The following is a 20,225-nucleotide window of genomic DNA, read 5'->3' as shown; positions in this document are numbered from 1 at the left end:
AGACATATTTTAAAGTCTTAAATAAAAGTCTTAAGGACTTTAAATTTTTCTATAAAGAAAAACTGAATATTACAAAGATTATATTCTCTCCATGGTATTTTGTAAGTCTAACGTAACTTTCACCAGAATTTCAGGTGGGTTCTTTGGAAGCGGATTTTCAGCACCATAATAGCAGGGACTGATAGTCTTCATTTCTATAATAATCCCAACATGATGCACAATACCTAACACAGAACATCCACTAAGTGAGTATTTGCTAATCAATGGGTAAAATGATTATAAATTTCATTTGAAAAAAATGAGAGATTAGTCAAAAACATTTGAGAAATAAGAAAAATGTGTGAAAAGGTTTACATTACTGGATATTAAATCATATTATACAGCTATTATAATATGTGGCATGACAAAGAAATAGAGTGATTTATCTGTGAGCAGGTTCGAGCACACGTAATAATTTTGTGTATTATGTTATTCTAATTCAGTGGAGAAAGGCTAGATTATGCAATAAATGATGAGGAAACTGGACACTCATTTTTAAAATTACATTTTTATCTCAAACATACATCAAAATAAATTGCAAATGCATTCGATAATTTACATGTAAAAGCTGAAATATTAAAACATAAATAAACATAAATAAACATAAAAAACATGTAAAAACATAAATAATTTGGGTAGGAAGGCTTTTAATAATGTCTGATAACAAAAGCAGAAAACAAAGGAAAAGGTATATAGATTTGGCAGCAAATTTTTAAAAGTTAAAACTTCTTTTTTAAAAATTTTTATTTATTTTTTTTAATTTTTTTTCAACGTTTATTTATTTTTTTTGGGACAGAGAGAGACAGAGCATGAACGGGGGAGGGGCAGAGAGAGAGGGAGACACAGAATCAGAAACAGGCTCCAGGCTCTGAGCCATCAGCCCAGAGCCTGACGCGGGGCTCGAACTCACGGACCGCGAGATCGTGACCTGGCTGAAGTCGGACGCTTAACCGACTGCACCACCCAGGCGCCCCCCTTTTTTAAAAATTTTTAAATGCTTATTTATTTTTGAGAGAGAGCGCACGCGCGCACAAGCGGGGGAGGGGGCAGAGAGAGAGGGAGACCCAGAATCTGAAGCAGACTCCAGACTCTCAGCTGTCAGCACAGAGCCCACCCATGACAGCCCGACGCAGGCCTCAAACTCATGAGCTGTTGAGATCATGACCTGAGTCCAAAGCGGACACTTAATGGACTAAGCTGCCTAGATGCCCTAAAAGTTAAAACCTCTAATTGTTAAGAAAATAAGAGGTAAAACTCACTAGAAACAAATGATAGGCTGGGGGAAATACTCTCTTATATCAATAAGAAAAAGACAAACTCTAAAATAGACAAAAAACATGAAAAGGCAATTATATACACACAAAAAATATAAATGCTTAATTAATATACAAAAACTGTTTAAACTCACTAGAAACCAAAAGTAATGCAAAGAAAAATAATAATATATTCCTTCTCACTGAGCAATTTGAAAATAATTTTTAAATGATGACACCTATTATTGGTGAGGGCTGAATTTTCATACTTTAGTAGCAAGAAAGTAAAATAGTACATTTTACTGGAAGGCAATTTGATAATCTGGAAATCTGCTAAAGGGATGTCATTGAAGGTCTGTTTACAATCATGAAAAATTAGAAGCAATATAAACATTTAATGATGGGGAACTGAAAAATTATGGTATGGTACAGTCACATGATTTATTAAACAATAGGGTGACTAGGTAAAAAGTCATCTAATGACATAAAAGGCATTCATAATACATTAAGAAGAGAAGCATATTTATAACACATTATATAAAGCAATGATCCCCCTCCCTTAATAAAGTATATATTCTATTCCCATGGGAAAAAAACTAGAAGGATGAACATCAAATTTATCAGTAATTATCTGATTACTTTCATAATCATAAAAATATTTAAAGGAATAATAAAATTTAGTTAGGAAATTTCATATGATTTATGGTCATTAATAAGTGGTGAAGAAAACATGCATACAAAAACATAAAAGAAAATACACACACACACACGAGTATACACTGAGAAATGACTGAGCCACCCAGGAGTCCTATTATTTTTATTTTCTTAATGTTTATTTATTTTTGAGATAGGGAGAGAGAATATGAATGGGGGAAGGGCAGAGAGAGAGAGAGGAAAACAGAGGATCCAAAGTGGGTTCAAATTTATGAACCTCAAGATCATGACCTGAGCTGAATTCGGACACTCAACCAAATGAGCCACATAGGAGCCCCAGTAATAGCTATCATTTATGAAGCACTTGCTATGTACCAGGATTTATTCAAGTTTAAATAACTTTCCCAGTGTCACACAGCTATTAAGTGGTAAACCTGGGCTTTGAACCAAACATTTGACTGCAAAGCCTTCCTCTTTATTCATAACCATAAATCGAAATGGAAATGTTATAACATGACTTGTTTATCTCTCAACTGACCATCAGTGCAAGGATTATGATTAGTTCAACATCAACTTAGCAAATCAAGTTATAAGTTTATATCACTGTGATTTAAGATAAATGCCACTTCTCTAGGACCCATCTCATGGACACATAATTTAAAAGTTTAAAGAGATCATAGACATTATACACTTTACTACAGCCTCTTTTACTGTATACTCAAGGAAACAGAGATCCAGGAAAGTTATTTGACTTTCCCAAAGATCATAAAACAAGTCTGTGGCAACAGGGCATGAGCAAGCCCTGGGGAAGTTAAGAAAAAATACCCCATCTTTGAAAAGAAAATACATACGTATATTTTTACTTTAAACATATTTTATTCATTAGTCATATTGGATACTGGTTAGCTACAAGAGCTAAAAATGCACCAAGTTCCTATCAGGAATGGAAGTCCTAGATGCCCTTATATCCAGTTTAAGTCTTAAAAACCATGATCACAAGGGCACCTGGGTGGCTCAGTTGGTTAAGCATCCAACTTCGGATCAGGTCTTGAGTTCAAGCCCCACTTTGGGCTCTGTGCTGACAGCTTAGAGCCTGGAGCCAGATTTGGATTCTGTGTCTGCCTCCTCTCTGCCCCTCCCTCACTCTCTCTCTGTCTCAAAAATAAATAAACATTAAAAGAATTTTTAATAAAAAAAAAAATGATCACAAACAATTCCCAATTTACAAATCAATTTTGTTCCAAAATTTCACATGGAAGAACAGGAGGTGCGTTTGGTTTTAGACACAGTATTCTACTGGACGTGATACTGGATTCCTAGGTTAGCCTTCAAAAGTACATATACCACTAAATGCTCCTGGAGCACCGTTCTGTTCAAATTGTTCACAAAAAACCAACCAACCTGTGTAACAAATTTCCTACAGAAAAAGATGTAACATCTCCCTCTGCTGCAATCTTGGAAGAGAAACAGAGTGCCTTTTAACCATATCTTTGCCCTCTCCATGCATCCTGTCATCTGCTTCTCTCCAGTGGGGTCCTGGGAGGAGCGCCGCTGGAAGACGTGGAGAGTTAACACTAGTTACTTTGGGATTTCCCAATAAACCCTTAGCTACTTTCTCATCCCAGTGGGATTCCGTCACTTTATTCAAGGGCTCATTGGCCCTCATGAATCTGCCCACTTCTCTTTTCACAACAGTATTCCTTCTACCAAGGCTTTCTCTTCTCCCACAACCCTGCAAGGCCTTCACCTGAGAGCTTTTAGAAATGCAGAATTTTAGGGTCTTACCCAAAACCTCCTAAATTGGAACCTGCATCTTAGCTAGATCCCTGGGTCACTGGTATGCATATTAAAGTTTGAGAAACACTGCTCTAATGTCATTAAAAGAGTTAATATTCATTTTATGTTTTTCAGTTTTTTCATATTATCATTAAGAAAAATTCAAACTAAAATGCTTTCTCAATGTGGGTCATTCTAGCAAAAATCAGATGCATTTAGTAATAATGTTGGCCCTTGTCTACCTAAATCAGAATCACCTGGGAACCTTAATGAGACTACTATTATCCCAAGGCCCATCCAAATCAATTAAATCACATATTTGGGGCGGGGCTTCTGGATACAGAAATATCCAGAAGACTGATACAGAAATTCCTCATGATTCAAAGAAATCTAAAGCCCAAGAACTTCCAACTCTTACCACAGGAACTGAGGGAAGGTGTAGATTGCCTTCATTCAGGTAGACAATACAAGGAAGTGTGTATTAGAGATGAGGGTTCTAGTAGTGAGTAGAAATGGGATATAGGGTGAGTTTAGGGAGTACAGCATGCAAGTCACTGCTGGGGTTAGAGAAGAAGCTACATATGGGGAGAGGTAGGGATGGGAAGGAAGAGGAGAAAGGGGACCCACCTAACAGGCATCTAGAAGAAGGAGATTTGCTGAAGATAGCTGTCCTTAGGTAACCAGTCATCTGAAAGGAGCATACATAAGTCAGAGCCTAAGCCAGGGACCATCTGTGGGCAGAATTCCCTCAAACACTCTCCGTTTCTTAGCAGTAGGCTTGTATTCAAGTGCCTACTCAATGTCTTTGTTAAAACTTAAGGGACAAGGGAGCCTGGTGGCTCAGTTGGTTAAGCGTCTCTTGATTTTAGCTCAGGTCCTAATCTCACAGTCGTGAGATGGAGCCCTGTACCAGGCTGCACACTGAGTATGAAGCCTGCTTGGGATTTACTCTCTCCCTGCCTGTCTGTCCCTCCCCAACTTGCATGTGCACTCTCTCTCTCTCAAAAATCAATAAATAAACATTTAAAAAAAAACCATAAGAGATAAAAGATCGTTTTATGCAATACAGACCATGGGACTTGAGAACTCTATCAACATTAGTACTAGGACTTCTCCTGTATGTCCCTAACCTTCTTGGGGTCTAATGAATAGAACAGGTTTGACCCAAGTTGTACTGACATGCATCTCACTTTGATGATGGCAATATGCCCAGAACTGCCTAGGAATCAAGAAGGGATAACACTATTCTCTCAGCAATTTGCTCACAGTACTCCCGACACTTGGCTTGCTTCTCACTGTCCTTAACTGACTCTTATGCTCAGTTTTTCAACAGCCAGTTTCTCTTCTATGCTAGGAGTCTTAAATGTGAAAGACTATGTTGTATCTGGCTGCTGAGTCAGATGAAGAAAAAACAAGTACATAGTTAATGATGAGAGGCCATAGCTAATATGATTTAAAATTACATCAACTATTATAGAGATACAAGCTCCTTGATGATGGCATTTTCTTTTTTTCTTAACCTTTCACAGTCAAAAGCAAATCTTACACCACTTTTTCTATCAGTCCTGAAAACAACTGAATACTCTTTGTATCACAATTATCCTGATTTAGAGGGACTAAGAATGCACAGGTAATTTTGAAAGCATGTCCACTTTTAGCAAGAGTAGTGTTCTAGCAATTTCAAGAATCCTCACTCATTTAATGGACTGAAAAATCCCCAAGCTGATACAAGCAGAGGAAGAAAAGGAATTCCCCAAACGAATACCATAAATACTAAGGTACTGGTAGAAGTTGCTTCAAAAGGCAGAGGTCTTATAATAATGGCTACATTTTCTACCCTTCTTTTCTTCTGTAAGTGACAAAAAGAATAGAGACAAGAGATTAGGTATGCTGAAAAGCTGCACTCGTCTTAATGACCGCATGGTTATCTAAATTCTTTAAGAGTTACAGTGTTCAACATTTTCACTACTTAAAACTTCACAACCTCAGCGAGGTCTTTTCTCTGTGACAAGGGTGAGAAACCTCCAGTCTCACCACATCTGTACCATTGCCAATGTAAATTTTCCTCTCCATGCCTTCCCACCACACATGTTTTCCTTGCTTTTCCCATCGGTTCTTTTCCTCACCAATATTCTGTTGGTTATCAGTAGCAGGTGAACTGGGGGAAGTAAACTTTGCCCTTTGAACGTGCTGATGGTTCCAGACCTGCAGTCTAGGGCTCATGTTTACTGGAGAGCACCTCATCCCTCACTCCCACTCAAGAGTAGTTAATACACCATGAAAGCCTTTAAGATTCCTTTTGCTAGGATATGTTTAAGTTTGAGAAGTTTAAGAATAAGTCCTTATCTACACCCATGCCATTCTTCTACCCCTTAATTTTGTTTTTAAGTTTGACCTTGGCAATACTGGCCCTTGGGTGGATTTGACACAGTTCCCTCTGGAGTATAAGTAAAGGAGAAGATTCTAGTTGGTTCCCCTACTGCAAACTTTCTTCAGATTTGCCCCTGAGGTGACCCTGGAAGAACCCTCAGCCTTTAAGCTTCTGTCAACCTGTGTCTCCTAGGAAGATGCAAAAAACTCAGCAGACCTGAGGCTGGTTACTAGAGACACCATTCTGTTGAGGACCTAAAGACAATCATTACACATATAATTATATAACAATTATAATCGGATATTGTGGAAGGGTCACGGTCTTTGGGGCTAGAGACCTATCACTCAAATTTACCATATGTGTACTCTGGAAAGTTTCATAATTTCCTTCTCTGTATATTGGAAGTAATAACATCTGCTCCATGGAGTTACCAGAAGAATTCAATAAGACAATCTGCATAAAGGACTTAATGCTGAACCTAGAATAGATTAGGTACAATAAATACTAAATTCAATAAACATTAAATTATATCAAGCCATTTTTTTGGTTTTGTACACATGACCAAAAAAACCATTCGATAAATATGTTCATGTATCACCTAAACTATCACATTTAAATGAGTGCTTTTGTTCTCATGAAACTTCGATGCTGCTGGATAAATTATTTCACAAGGCAGGCAGAGCATAAAAGGAGTTCGATCGTTAGGATGTTAGGTTAATCAGTATTAATCAATGGTAGCAGTGTGTGATGGAGACAATGACTGAAGAGAATTTTCAGCTTCACCACAATCTCCATCATGACATAACAATTGTTTGAAGTGTCATTCACTTCAATCAACTACAACTTATTGAGAATGTTACATTCTTATACATGTTCAGAGGGAATTGTACTTCTATACACTGACTCAAAAATATACACTATTGTCATTAAAACAAACAACAAAAGATTTTTTAATAAGTCAAATAGAGCCAGATAAAACTGTTTCCCAAGTTCTGAGTACACTTTCTGAGAAAAATCACCTCAATGACATCTTAAAAGATAATTAATTCTTGACTTGCCTTACTTATATTTATGAACAAAATATTTCCCTCCCTAAAACTGTTGTTGGTTTCTGTAGGAATGGACAGACAGACAGACAGATTGACAGACAGATAGATACAGATGGGTGGATAGATGGATGGCAGATCAACTCAAAAGCCAGAAGAATTTTTCCAGGTGATTGTCAAGAGAATTACAAAACATTTCGTACTGAAATGTGACCATCTTTGTCATGATAAATTTTTAAATGTATTTTTAGTGGTATGTACAAACTACAAATTCTTAAAAACATGCAACTTGACACTACGGCACTGCTAACTCTCCAATACATGGAGATCAATATGAATACAATACCTGTGAATAAAGATAGTACTTATCCCAAAGCAAATACTGTGCACAGCCTTTACTTAAAGGCTAAATAAGTTTTCAACTTGTCATGCCTTTTACAGGTTACAACTAAGGATTTGAAATGATGCTCTGGTGGTGTAAAAACTAACATATCTGAGTCATATTTAATAGCACTGGGAAGCATCCCAGACTACATTTAAACACCAGAAAGCCAGGGGCTTTAAGGTACAGAGCTCTCTTCCCACTGATGAAGACAGAGGTGACTGAGAAAATATACTACGAGAGTACCTCACTGGCAAGCTTTAAATTTTTTCTATTTTTCCTTGAAATTCAGCATGCAGGTATGATTGCAAGATATTACATTTATTCATATGGATAATTGGCTAAATTTGACCTGACATTGTGTCTTGATATCCTACAGTCAAACACAAAAAAATAAAAACATCAGCAATCTCATGTACTAGTAACATAATGTGATTTGGGATCATAATAGAATATAGTATTTTCAAAGAAATTTACTAAACCTATTTATTTATTCATTTATTTATTTGTTTGTTTACTTATTTATTGCTGAACCCATTTTATTTTTTTATTTTTATTATTTTTTTAATACGAAATTTCTTGTCAAATTGGTTTCCATACAACACCCAGTGCTCATCTCAACAGGTGCCCTCCTCAATACCCATCATCCACCCTCCACTCCCTCCCACCCCCCAACAACCCTCAGTTTATTCTCAATTTCAAGAGTCTCTTATACTTTGGCTTCCTCCCTTTCTAATTTTTTTTTCCTTTCCCTCCCCCATGGTCTTCTGTTAAGTTTCTCAGGATCCACATAAGAGTGAAAACATATGGTGTCTGTCTTTCTCTGTATGGCTTATTTCACTTAGCATAACACTCTCCAGTTCCCACGTTGGTACAAAAGACCATATTTCATTCTTCCTCATTGCCATGTAGTATTCCATTGTGTATATAAACCACAATTTTTTTATCCATTCATCAGCTGATGGACATTTAGGCTCTTTCCATAATTTGGCTATTGTTGAAAGTGCTGCTATAAACATTGGGGTACAAGTGCCCCTATGCATCAGCACTCCTGTATCCTTTGGGAAAATTCCTAGCAGTGCTATTGCTAAGTCCTAGGGTAGATCTATTTATAATTTTTTGAGGAACCTCCACACTGTTTTCCAGAGTGGCTGCACCAGTTTGCATTCCCACCAACAGTGCAAGAGGGTTCCCATTTCTGCTCATCCTCGCCAGCATCTATAGTCTCCTGATTTGTTCATTTTAGCCACTCTGACTGGTCGTGAGGTGGTATCGGAGTGTGGTTTTGATTTGTATTTTCCTGATGAGAAGTGACATTGAGCATCTTTTCATGTGCCTGTTGGCCATCTGGATGTCTTCTTTAGAGAAGTGTCTATTCATGTCTTCTGCCCATTTCTTCACTGTATTATTTGTTTTTCGGGTGTGGAGTTTGGTGAGCTCTTTCTATTTTGGATGCTAGCCCTTTGTCTGATATGTCATTTGCAAATATCTTTTCCCATTCTGTTGGTTGCCTTTTAGTTCTGTTGATTGTTTCCTTTGCAGTACAGGAGTTTTTTATCTGCATGAGGTCCCAATAGTTCATTTTTGCTTTTAATTCCCTTGCCTTTGGGGATGTGTCAAGTAAGAACTTGCTGCAGCTGAGGTCAGAGAGGTGTTTTCCTGCTTTCTCCTCTAGAGTTTTGATGGTTTCATGTCTCACATTCAGGTCCTTTATCCATTTTGAGTTTATTTTTGTGAATGGTGTAAGAAACTGGTCTAGTTTCATCCTTCTGCATGTTGCTGTCCAGTTCTCCCAGCACCATTTGTTAAAGAGACTGTCTTTTCTCCATGGGATATTCCTTCCTGCTTTGTCAAAGATTAGTTGGCCATACTTTTGTGGGTCTAATTCTGGAGTTTCTGTTTTCTTCTATTGGTCTATGTGTTTGTTTTTGTGCCAATACCATGCTGTCTTGATGATTACAGCTTTGTAGTAGAGGCTAAAGTCTGGGATTGTGATGCCTCCCGCTTTGGTCTTCTTCTTCAAAATTACTTTGGCTATTCGGGGTCTTTTGTGGTTCCATACAAATTTTAGGATTGCTTGCTCTAGCTTCAAGAAGATTGCTGGTGCAATATTGATTGGGACTGCATTGAATGTGTAGATAGCTTTGGGTAGTTTTGACATTTTAACAATATTTATTCTTCCAATCCATAAATAAGCATGGAATGTTTTTCCATTTCTTTATATCTTCTTCAAATTCCTTCATCAGCTTTCTATAGTTTTCAGCATACAGATCTTGTACATCTTTGGTTAGGTTTATTCCTGGTATTTTATGCTTCTTGGTGCAAAGGTGAATGGGATCAGATTCTTTATTTGTCTATCTGTTGCTTCATTGTTAGTGTATAAGAATGTAATTTGTATCCTGCGACTTTGCTGAATTCATGTATCAGTTCTAGCAGACTTTTGGTGGAGTCTATCGGGTTTTCCATGGATAATACCATGTCATCTGCAAAAAGTGAAAGCTTAACTTCATCTTTGCCAATTTTGATGCCTTTGATTTCCTTTTGTCGTCTGATTGCTGACGCTAGAACTTCCAACACTAATAAAAGAAAAGGATCTTTTCTTTTATTAATGTGATGTATCACAATGATTGATTTGCAAATGTTGAACCAGCTCTATAGCGCAGGAATGAATCCCACTTGATCATGGTGAATAATTCTTTTTATATGCTGTTGAATTCGATTTGCTAGTATCTTATTGAAAATTTTTGTATCAGGGATATTGGCCTGTAGTTCTCTTTTTTTACTGGGTCTCTGTCTGGTTTAGGAATCAAAGTAATACTGGCTTCATAGAATGAGTCTGGAAGTTTTCCTTCCCTTTCTCTTTTTTGGAATAGCTTGAAAAGGATAGGTATTATCTCTGCTTTAAACGTCTGGTAGAACTCTCCTGGGAAGCCATCTGGTCCTGGACTCTTATTTGTTGGGAGATTTTTGATAACTGATTTAATTTCTTCACTGGTTATGGGTCTGTTCAAGCTTTCTATTTCCTCCTGATTGAGTTTTGGAAGTGTGTGGGTGCTTAGGAATTTGTCCATTTCTTCCAGGTTGTCCAGTTTTTTGGCATACAATTTTTCATAGTATTCCCTGATAATTGCTTGTATCTCTGAGGGATTGGTTGTAATAATTCCATTTTCATTCATGATTTTATCTATTTGGGTCATCTCCATTTTCTTTCTGAGAAGCCTGGCTAGAGGTTTATCAGTTTTGTTTATTTTTTCAAAAAACCAACTCTTGGTTTCATTGATCTGCTCTACAGTTGTTTTTAGATTCTATATCATTTATTTCTGCTCTGATCTTTATTATTTCTCTTCTTCTGCTGGATTTAGGCTGCCTTTGCTGCTCTGCTTCTATTTCCTTTAGGTGTGCTGTTAGATTTTGTATTTGGGATTTTTCTTGTTTCTTGAGATAGGCCTGGACTGCAATGTATTTTCCTCTCAGAACTGCCTTTGCTGCAGCCCAAAGCATTTGGATTGTTGTATTTTCATTTTCGTTTGTTTCCATAGATTTTTTAATTTCTTCTCTAATTGCCTGGTTGACCCATTCATTCTTTAGTAGGGTGTTCTTTAACCTCCATGCTTTTGGAGGTTTTCCAGACTTTTTCCTGTGGTTGATTTCAAGCTTCATAGCATTGTGGTCTGAATGTATGCATGGTATGATCTCAATTCTTTTATACTTATGAAGGGCTGTTTTGTGACCCAGTATGTGATCTGTCTTGGAGAATGTTCCATGTGCATTCAAGAAGAAAGTATATTCTGTGCTTTGGGATGAAGAGTTCTAAATATATCTGTCAAGTCCATCTGATCCAATGTCTCATTCAGGGCCCTTGTTTCTTTATTGATCCTGTGTCTAGATGATCTATCCATTGTTGTAAGTGGAGTGTTAAAGTCCTCTGCAATTACCACATTCTTATCAATAAGGTTGCTTATGTTTGTGATTAACAGTTTTATGTATTTGGGGGCTCCTGTATTCAGCGCATAGACATTTATAATTGTTAGTTCTTCCTGATGGATAGACCCTGTAATTATTATATAATGCCTTCTTCATCTCTTGTGACAGCCTTTAATTTAAAGTCTAGTTTGTCTGATATGACTACTCCAGCTTTCTTTTGACTTCCAGTAGCATGATAGATATTTCTCTATCCCCTCACTTTCAATCTGAAGGTGTCCTCAAGCCTAAAATGAGTCTCTTGTAGTCAACAAATAGATGGGTCTTGTTTTTTTTTAATCCATTCTGATACCCTATGTCTTTTGGTTGGAGCATTTAGTCCATTTACATTCAGTGTTATTATTGAAAGATATGGGTTTAGAGTCACTGTGATGTCTGTAGGTTTCATGCCTGTAGTGATGTCTCTGGTACTTTGTGGTCTTTGCAACATTTCACTCACAGAATCCCTCTTAGGATCTCTTGTAGGACTGGTTTAGTGGTGATAAATTCCTTCAGTTTTTGTTTGTTTGGGAAGACCTTTATCTCTCCTTCTATTCTGAATGACATACTTGCTGGATAAAGGAATGTTGGCTGCATATTTTTTCTGTTCATCACATTGAAAATTTCCTGCCATTCCTTTCTGGCCTGCCAAGTTTCAGTAGATAAGTCTGCCACTACTCTTACTGGTCTCCCTTTGTAAGTTAGAACATGTTTACCTCTAGCTGCTTTAAGAATTTTCTCTTTATTCTTGTATTTTGTCAGTTTCACTATGATATGTTGTGCAGAAGATCCATTCAAGTTACATATGAAGGGAGTCTCTGTGCCTCTTGGATTTCAATGCCTTTTCCTTCCCCAGATCAGGGAAGTTCTCAAGTATGATTTGTTCAAATACACCTTTAGCCCCTTTCTCTCTGTCTTCCTCTTCTGGAATTCCTGATATTGTTCCATTTGATTGCATCACTCAGTTCTCTAATTCTCCCCTCATACTCCTGAAGTTTTTTTTATCTTTTTCTCAGCTTCCTCTTTTTCCATCATTTTATCTTCTAATTCACCTATACTCTCCTCTGCCTCTTCAATCCGAGCTGTAGTCGCCTCCATTTTATTTTGCACCTCATTTATAGCACTTTTTAGCTCCTCATGACTATTTCTTAGTCCCTTGATCTCTGTAGCAATAGATTCTCTGCTGTCCACCATATTTTTTTCAAGCCCAGTGATTAAGTTTATGACTATTATTCTAAATTCTTGTTTTGTTATATTGCTTAAGTCGTTTTTTATTTAAGTAGCTATTGCTACTTACTGGAGTTTCTTTTGAAGAGAATTCTTCCGTTTCATCATTTTGGGTAGCCCCTGTGGTGGCTCCAAACTACAGGGCACTTCCTCTGTGCTTTCCAGAGTAACTTGTGTTGGTGGGCAGGGCTGAAGTCAGACCTGATGTCTGCCCCCAGCCCACTGCTGGGGCCATAGACTGGTGTGTAACTTATCTTCCCCTCTCCCAGTGGCAGGACTCACTGTGGAGTGGTGTGGCCCCTGTCTAGGCTACTTGCACACTGCCTGGCTTGTGATGCTGCTTGGATGGGATCTGGTGTATTAGCCAGGGTGGATCCGCAAGGTGCACAGGAGTGGGAGGGGCAGGCTTAGCTCCCTTTGCTGTTGGTGGTCCCCTGCAGGAGGGGCCCTGCAGCACCCGGAGCGATGGATCCACAGAAGGGTTAGGTGTTTGTGCAGTGCAAGCAAGTTCAGTGATAGGGAACTGGTTCCCTTTGGGATTTCAGCTGGGGGATGGGAGAGGGATATGGTGCTTGCCAGCACCTTTGTTCCCCACCAAGTTGAGCTCTGTCTTCCGGGGCTCAGCAACTCTCCCTCCAGGTGTCCTCTCACCCTCCCCACTCTCCAAGAGCAGAGCTCTTGACTTTTAACATCCCAGATGTTAAGTCCCACTGGCTGTCAGAACTCATGGAGTCCAGTCCCTCCGCTTTTGCAAGCCAGACTTGGGGGCTCTGTCTTGCCAGGCAGGCTGCCCCTCTACCGCCCCAGCTCCCTCCTGCCAGTCTATGTAGCACACACTGCCTCTCCGCCCTTCCTACCCTCTTTAGTGGGCCTCTTGTCTATGCTTGGCTCCAGAGAGTCCGTTCTGCTAGTCTTCTGGTGGTTTTCTGGATTATTTAGGCAGATGTGGGTGGAATCTAAGCCATGAGCAGGACGAGGTGGGCCCAGCGTCCTCCTACGCCGCCATCTTCAATCCCCAGTTTTTTATTTTTTTATTTTTTCAATGTTTATTTATTTTTGAGAAAGAGAGAGAGTGGGAGAGGGGCAGAAAAAGAGGGAGACACAGAATCCAAAGCAGGCTCCAGGCTCTGAGCTGTCAGCACAGAGCCCGATGCGGGGCTCAAACTCACAAACAGCAAGATCATGATTTCAGACGTCGTCAGACACTTAACTGACTGAGCCACCCAGGCGCCCCCCCCCACCTTTTTTTTTTAAATTTTTTTAATGTTGAACCTACCTATTTTAAATTATAGGTTGCCACCTGTGTTTCAGGACATCTTAATGCATTTTTACTTGTCTCTACTAGAGTTTTAGTGGTTTCTTTGTATTTAGAGTTGAATTAGTCCTCTTATCTGAACACCAGATTACCCTAGTCATAAAATGAATATAATTACTTTAGATTAATAAAATTATAAAAATGAATATACTTATTGTCTATAATGAATTTACAAATGAGATCCTTACCCCTAAATATAATAAGAGTCCATAGAACATAAATCTCCAGAAAAAGCATCGCCGAAGGGCATTAATGAGTTTGGGGTTTTTCTTTGATGCCAGTTCTCTGTCCCATTCTCTGCAAAAGAATAAAAAGTGGGACCAATAAGTTGCATGTACAAATATTTGAGTTGTTTTATTTCCCTTAACATAGTTTTATTCTCACAAAGACATCCAAGGAGATTAACACAAGTGACTAAAGAGACAAAAAAAAAAACAAAAAAAAAAACAAAACAACAACCTTGTGGAGACCTTCCAACACCAACACTCATCAGATGTTTGGCAGAATTTGATGCTTCACTATGTATCAATTTTCAAAGAGTTGACTTCATGACAGGCCAGATGTGATGGACAAGAGGCAAGCCCAGAAAGTTCTGGGCTTCTTAAAGCAGTGCCAAGAAATGGATTACTAAAGTATGACTCTTAGGAATATACATTACTATGCTTGGGACAGAGTGAAAAATAAACAAAAATGTAACTTTTTTTCCTCTTTGCCTTTTGATCTTTACTTGTTTAGGAACTGCAGTAGATTTTACAAAATTTAACTGTCAAAAAAACAACAATATAAAAAGGTGAATTTTTCTGTTATTTAACATTAGAAAATCCTGTCTGAATGACTCTGTTTTTAAATATAGGGGTATGGGGGCGCCTGGGTGGCGCAGTCGGTTAAGCGTCCGACTTCAGCCAGGTCACGATCTCGCGGTCCGTGAGTTCGAGCCCCGCGTCGGGCTCTGGGCTGATGGCTCAGAGCCTGGAGCCTGTTTCCGGTTCTGTGTCTCCCTCTCTCTCTGCCCCTCCCCCGTTCATGCTCTGTCTCTCTCTGTCCCAAAAATAAATAAACGTTGTAAATATAGGGGTATGAAACAAATCTTGTCAAACATCGTATTCAACTACTAAAGTCATTTATTAGAGTAAAAGTCTTTAGAAAATTAGAACAGAATCAAATTCTATATTTTCTGGTAGGAATAGAAACCACATAGTCTGAAAGAAGGTGGTATCAAAGAAATGTTTTCTTTTAAAAACTGTAAGTTCATCTGTGGATTATATTTACATTATTGCCACTTCTGTTAATGAAGGCCCTCTTTCTCTTCCCAAGTTGTTAAAATATTCCTCTGAATGTTACCCTGATATTCATTATTAAACTGTACAGAGATGAAAAGTTTCACAGGCAAGAACCAGACAAAGGGTTTGCATTTCATTAAGAGCTCTTTCCATTACTATTCTTCTACCATTACCAGAGCTGGTTTTAAGTTACTCCAAAGGAAGACCACACAACTGAAATTTGAGGGCAAACCTGGCAGTCTGTGCATGGGCACTGGCTCCCCCAAGAAGGTTACTACCAACAAGGCCTAATTGCCCTATCCCATCTATCTACTCTTTCACTTACATGCAGGGCCTGCCTCTTGTCCATATCATTCAGTGACTCACAACAGGGTAAGAAGCTAAATTTTTAAATTTTATTTTGTATTTTTAATTTTTATTTATTTTTGAGAGAGAGACAGACAGAACAAAAGTGGTGGGGGCGGGGGGGAGGGTAGTGAGGGAGACACAGAATCCAAAGCAGGCTCCAGGCTCCAAGTGTCACCACAGAGCCTGACATGGGGCTGGAACTCACGAATCGTGAGATCATGGCCTGAGTCAAAGTTGGACGCTTAACCAATTCACCCAGGTGCCCCCAGCCTCTCTTCCAAAGGAAGAATAGGTCAGATGAGAAAGTCAGGAAAGAAAGGTGGTACACAGACCAGAGAAATGGTTTCAAGGTGGGAAGAAGAGGTCAGCATGAAGTCATGTCGGAAGATGCCATTTTATTTGACATTAAGAGACCTCTGGTGACCCTGATTGATGTCATTTTGGCACCATGGTAGATGTGGAAACCATATTTCAGAAAGATGAGATGAAAAGGAAAGGTGAAGAAGTGGAGAGACCAGGAGAGCAGAGAAATGTTAGCTGTGGAAAAAGAAGAAGGAGGAGGAGGAGGAGGAGGAGGAGGAGGAGGAGGAGGGGGAAGAGAAGGAAAAAAGAATGGAGTAGCAACCTGAAGGAAAGGCAAGGTGGGATAATTTATTTTAATGGCTGGGATTTGAACATTTTATAGCTCGAGAGGAGTTAGCAGGGAGAGGAGGTAGTGTGGTTTCAGTAGCACCACAACAGACCCAGTAAGAATTTCAAACACTGAGAGTTAAATCATGAAGGAAGAAGCTCTATGCTTATCAAGTTTGTAGCTTCTCATGGAATGGGTGTGCAGTTTGCACATAGGAGTGATATAGAGGGTTCAATGCCACAGCCACAAACTGAGTCAGATGGGCCAGTGTGCCTCAACTATGTGGTAACCACCTAAGGACCTTTGTCACAAGGAAGTTATGAAATGTGAGTCCAGGTCACTTTCCAAGGGTGCAGAGGTACAAAGTACTATATATAAATGATATATCACTCTTCCAAAATGTTTCAATAAATTCTAAATAACAATTTTATTTTTCAAAAAAAGAAATAAATATGGTGAAAAGAGATACAAAATAAAGATAAAAGAAAGAATTTATGGACTTATGCTGGCACAGAGTTATTGAATTGAAAAAAATAGTTATATTTTTAATTGAATTGATGTGGGGGATACAATAAAAACAGGAAGAACAATCTTAGGTCAGATAATCCTACAAATTCAGGTGTCCTCTATTTGGCCATAAATGAAAATAGAACTGGAGTACACAGATTTTTGTTAACCTAGCCCTTCCTTGATTCATCTTTCCCTTAGCATCTATTCAGAACTAAGATATTCAATATCTACTGTTTTATTGTGAACTTGCTGGTACACCTACACTGTATTATGTTTACACATTTTATCTCTGCAACAGTGTTACAGGTTTTCATATAATGTTGGTCATTGCAAATTCAATTCCCATTCATTCAGCAATTGTTTATTGAGCATGTGCTATATGCCAAGCCCTAGTCTAGGCACTTGGGGATACATCATAAATAAACCAAACCAACCAGCCAACAAAAATATCCTTGCTTTCATGGCACTTATACACACTAAGTGCTCAATAACAGGAATTGGTCCTTCATCGTGGAAATATGAATCTATTATTCTCACTAACCTAATTCTTTGAATACAATCAAGAAAAAATAAGGCTGAATATCTTACTTTGCTTTGAAAATATTTTTTTTTAATTTTTTTTCAACGTTTTTTATTTATTTTTGGGACAGAGAGAAACAGAACATGAACGGGGGAGGGGCAGAGAGAGAGGGAGACACAGAATCAGAAACAGGCTCCAGGCTCTGAGCCATCAGCCCAGAGCCCGACGCGGGGCTCGAACTCACGGACCGCGAGATGGTGACCTGGCTGAAGTCGGACGCTTAACCGACTGCGCCACCCAGGCACCCCTGAAAATATTTTTTATAGGGAAATGAGTTTAGTGAAAGTAAGGTAAACAAATTATGAGTCTCAACTTTTTTGAGGCAATAATTTACTAGCTACTTTTTCTTTTTTCTTTTCTTTCTTTTTTTCCTTCGGTCTAAGGTCTAGGGTCTCTAGGATTTTTCACATTTGGCCAAGGAGAAAGGACTCTTTTCTCCGTGATTTGTAAAGACATGAGCAAAGAGTTCTAAGGACCCACTGCATGGAGGAATCTGGTCTGAGAGAATAAAACCAGCACAAGTAAATGCCACCAAGTGGCCCTTGAGTCTCTGGTTCCACTGAGTCTCTAATGCCAGTTCTCTACCTAGGTCCCTTCACACAGGTAGGATACACAAGCCAACAATTTCTCTATATTTACTTAAGTTAGTTAATTGGGTTTCTGTTGCTGGTAATCGAAAGGATTCTAATACTCTTAGAACAGGGAACTCTGAGAACTTTTCTATGGGAAGCACTGATCCTGGGGAGGCTATAAGTACAGGCGCCTTTGTGGGGCGCCTGGGTGGCGCAGTTGGTTAAGCGTCCGACTTCAGCCAGGTCACGATCTCGCGGTCCGTGAGTTCGAGCCCCACGTCGGGCTCTGGGCTGATGGCTCAGAGCCTGGAGCCTGTTTCCCATTCTGTGTCTCCCTCTCTCTCTGCCCCTCCCCCGTTCATGCTCTGTGTCTCTCTCTGTCCCAAAAATAAATGAACGTTGAAAAAAAAAATTAAAAAAAAAAAAAAAAGAATCTTGGCTTTGTCAACTCATTAGCTGGAAAATTCCAGCATCTCTCTGAGCCTCAATTTGCTCCCTGCAAGATAGAGATAATGAGGTTTTCCTCCAAGAGCTGAGAGGAGATACTATACCTAGCATTCAATATGTACTCAAAACTATGAAATTTGGGGGGCTCCTGGGTGGCTCAGCCAGTTAAGCGTCTGACGTTGGCTCAGGTCATGATATCACAGCTCGTGAGTTCGAGCCCCACATTGGGCTCTATGCTGCCAGCTCAGAGCCTGGAACCTGCTTCAGATTCTGTGTCTCCCTCTCTCTCTGCCCCTAACCCACTCATATTCTATCTCTGTCTCTCTCAAAAATAAATAAACACTAAAAAATTTTTAATATGAAATTTTTACATTTCTTTGATATCCAATAGCCATAACCTTAAGATTTCCAAGTATGTACACTTTTATTCACATATTAATATTTGGGAGGCAAATAGACACAATTTGCTTCATAGATATTACTTCAGTCTTCACAAAATCTACTTAATCTTCTTTAAAGACAGATAATGTCAGAATTATTTCTCAGAAAAAGTCATTTATCAGGAATATGGTTAGTTTTTAAACCCTTCATTGTTTAATTTTTGATTGGTGAAGACTTCAGCAAGAAAATAAGATGCTCCTATTGTAAATATGCCATTTTGAGAATTAAGACATCTAAAAGATTGGTTCTTTATTGTCTAGAGTATTAATATTAATAATTAATAATAATTAACAGTATTAATTTCTCTTTCCAACTAGTGGTCAATGTGTATGAACATACCTTTCCAATTTTTCAGATAGATTGTCAGCAGAATCAGCCGAAGGGATCTGATATATGTCTGACAATTCCAGGCGCTGTCTGTACCCTTTCTTCAAAATTGGTCTGGTCCAACTAAAACAAAGAGAAAAGGGACAAATGTAAATATCCATGTGATCTGGCCTCCAATATAGACTTGGAATCTGATATTGTTTTAGTTTTTTTTCAACGTTTATTTATTTTTGAGAGACAGAGAGAGACAGAGCATGAGTGGGAGAGAGGCAGAGAGAGGGAGACACAGAATCCAAAGCAAGCTCCAGGCTCTGAGGTGACAGCACAGAGCCCAGTGCGAGACTCAAACCCACAAACCATGAGATCATGACTTGAGCGGAAGTCAAACACTTAACCGACTGAGCCACCCAGACACCCCAACTTTTGAGTTTTTATTCCCTTTGTCTTATTGTAATTTAATTATAAGTTTATATCATTTATTTTTAATACTAGTTGTACTTAACAACCCGCTCAAAACTTTTCAAAAAAGTTAACAACCCATACAGCTAGGCAGGGCCAGTGGCAGAAGATCACTGCCAGATGGTGGAAAGACTTGGGACAAGGGAAATGGCATTGAGGACAGAAAGGAAGGGGCCTACAGAAAGTTTAGTAAAAAGGAAAATATACTCCATCTATCAATAAAAATTACATGTTCAATATGTTTGAAATTATTAAATTATGACACTAAATTTACAAATAAACAGAATTTTACTATCTGTAAATTCCAAATGTTATAAGGAATTTGTAGGAAATTTAAAAAATAAACCTTTTCATCTCTCTTTAAAAAAACTTAAAACATACATCTTTTGGTCCATATCAAAGACCTGATGACTATTTTAATAAATGAGTTTCCTTCTTACTTTAAAGTAACCTTTTGTGGGGTGCCTGGGTGGCTCAGTCAGTTGAGCGTCCAACTTCAGCTCAGGTCATGATCTAACAGCTCATGAGTCCAAGCCCTGCATCAGCTTCTGTGCTGACAGCTCGGAGCCTGGAGCCTGCTTCAGTTTCTGTGTCTCCCTCTCTCTCT

The 20,225-nt window shown here is 38.6% G+C and overlaps 1 protein-coding gene across 3 annotated transcripts in view; it reads right to left on the bottom strand.

The window, feature by feature from the left end:
- Nucleotides 1–20,225, bottom strand: part of CFTR (CF transmembrane conductance regulator) — a 188,512-nt gene that overhangs the window by 141,420 nt on the left and 26,867 nt on the right. For all 3 annotated transcript variants that reach the window (XM_047850178.1, XM_047850177.1, XM_047850179.1), the window contains exons 2-3: nucleotides 19,172–19,282; nucleotides 14,212–14,320 (exon numbers count right to left, since the gene is read on the bottom strand). In XM_047850178.1, the coding sequence (XP_047706134.1) occupies nucleotides 14,212–14,320; nucleotides 19,172–19,282 (220 nt within the window). The remainder of the gene's footprint in view (nucleotides 1–14,211; nucleotides 14,321–19,171; nucleotides 19,283–20,225) is intronic.

This window comes from Prionailurus viverrinus, chromosome A2, assembly GCF_022837055.1.
Source record: "Prionailurus viverrinus isolate Anna chromosome A2, UM_Priviv_1.0, whole genome shotgun sequence".
NCBI lineage: Eukaryota > Metazoa > Chordata > Mammalia > Carnivora > Felidae > Prionailurus > Prionailurus viverrinus.
This window is presented reverse-complemented; position numbering and strand designations above follow the sequence as displayed.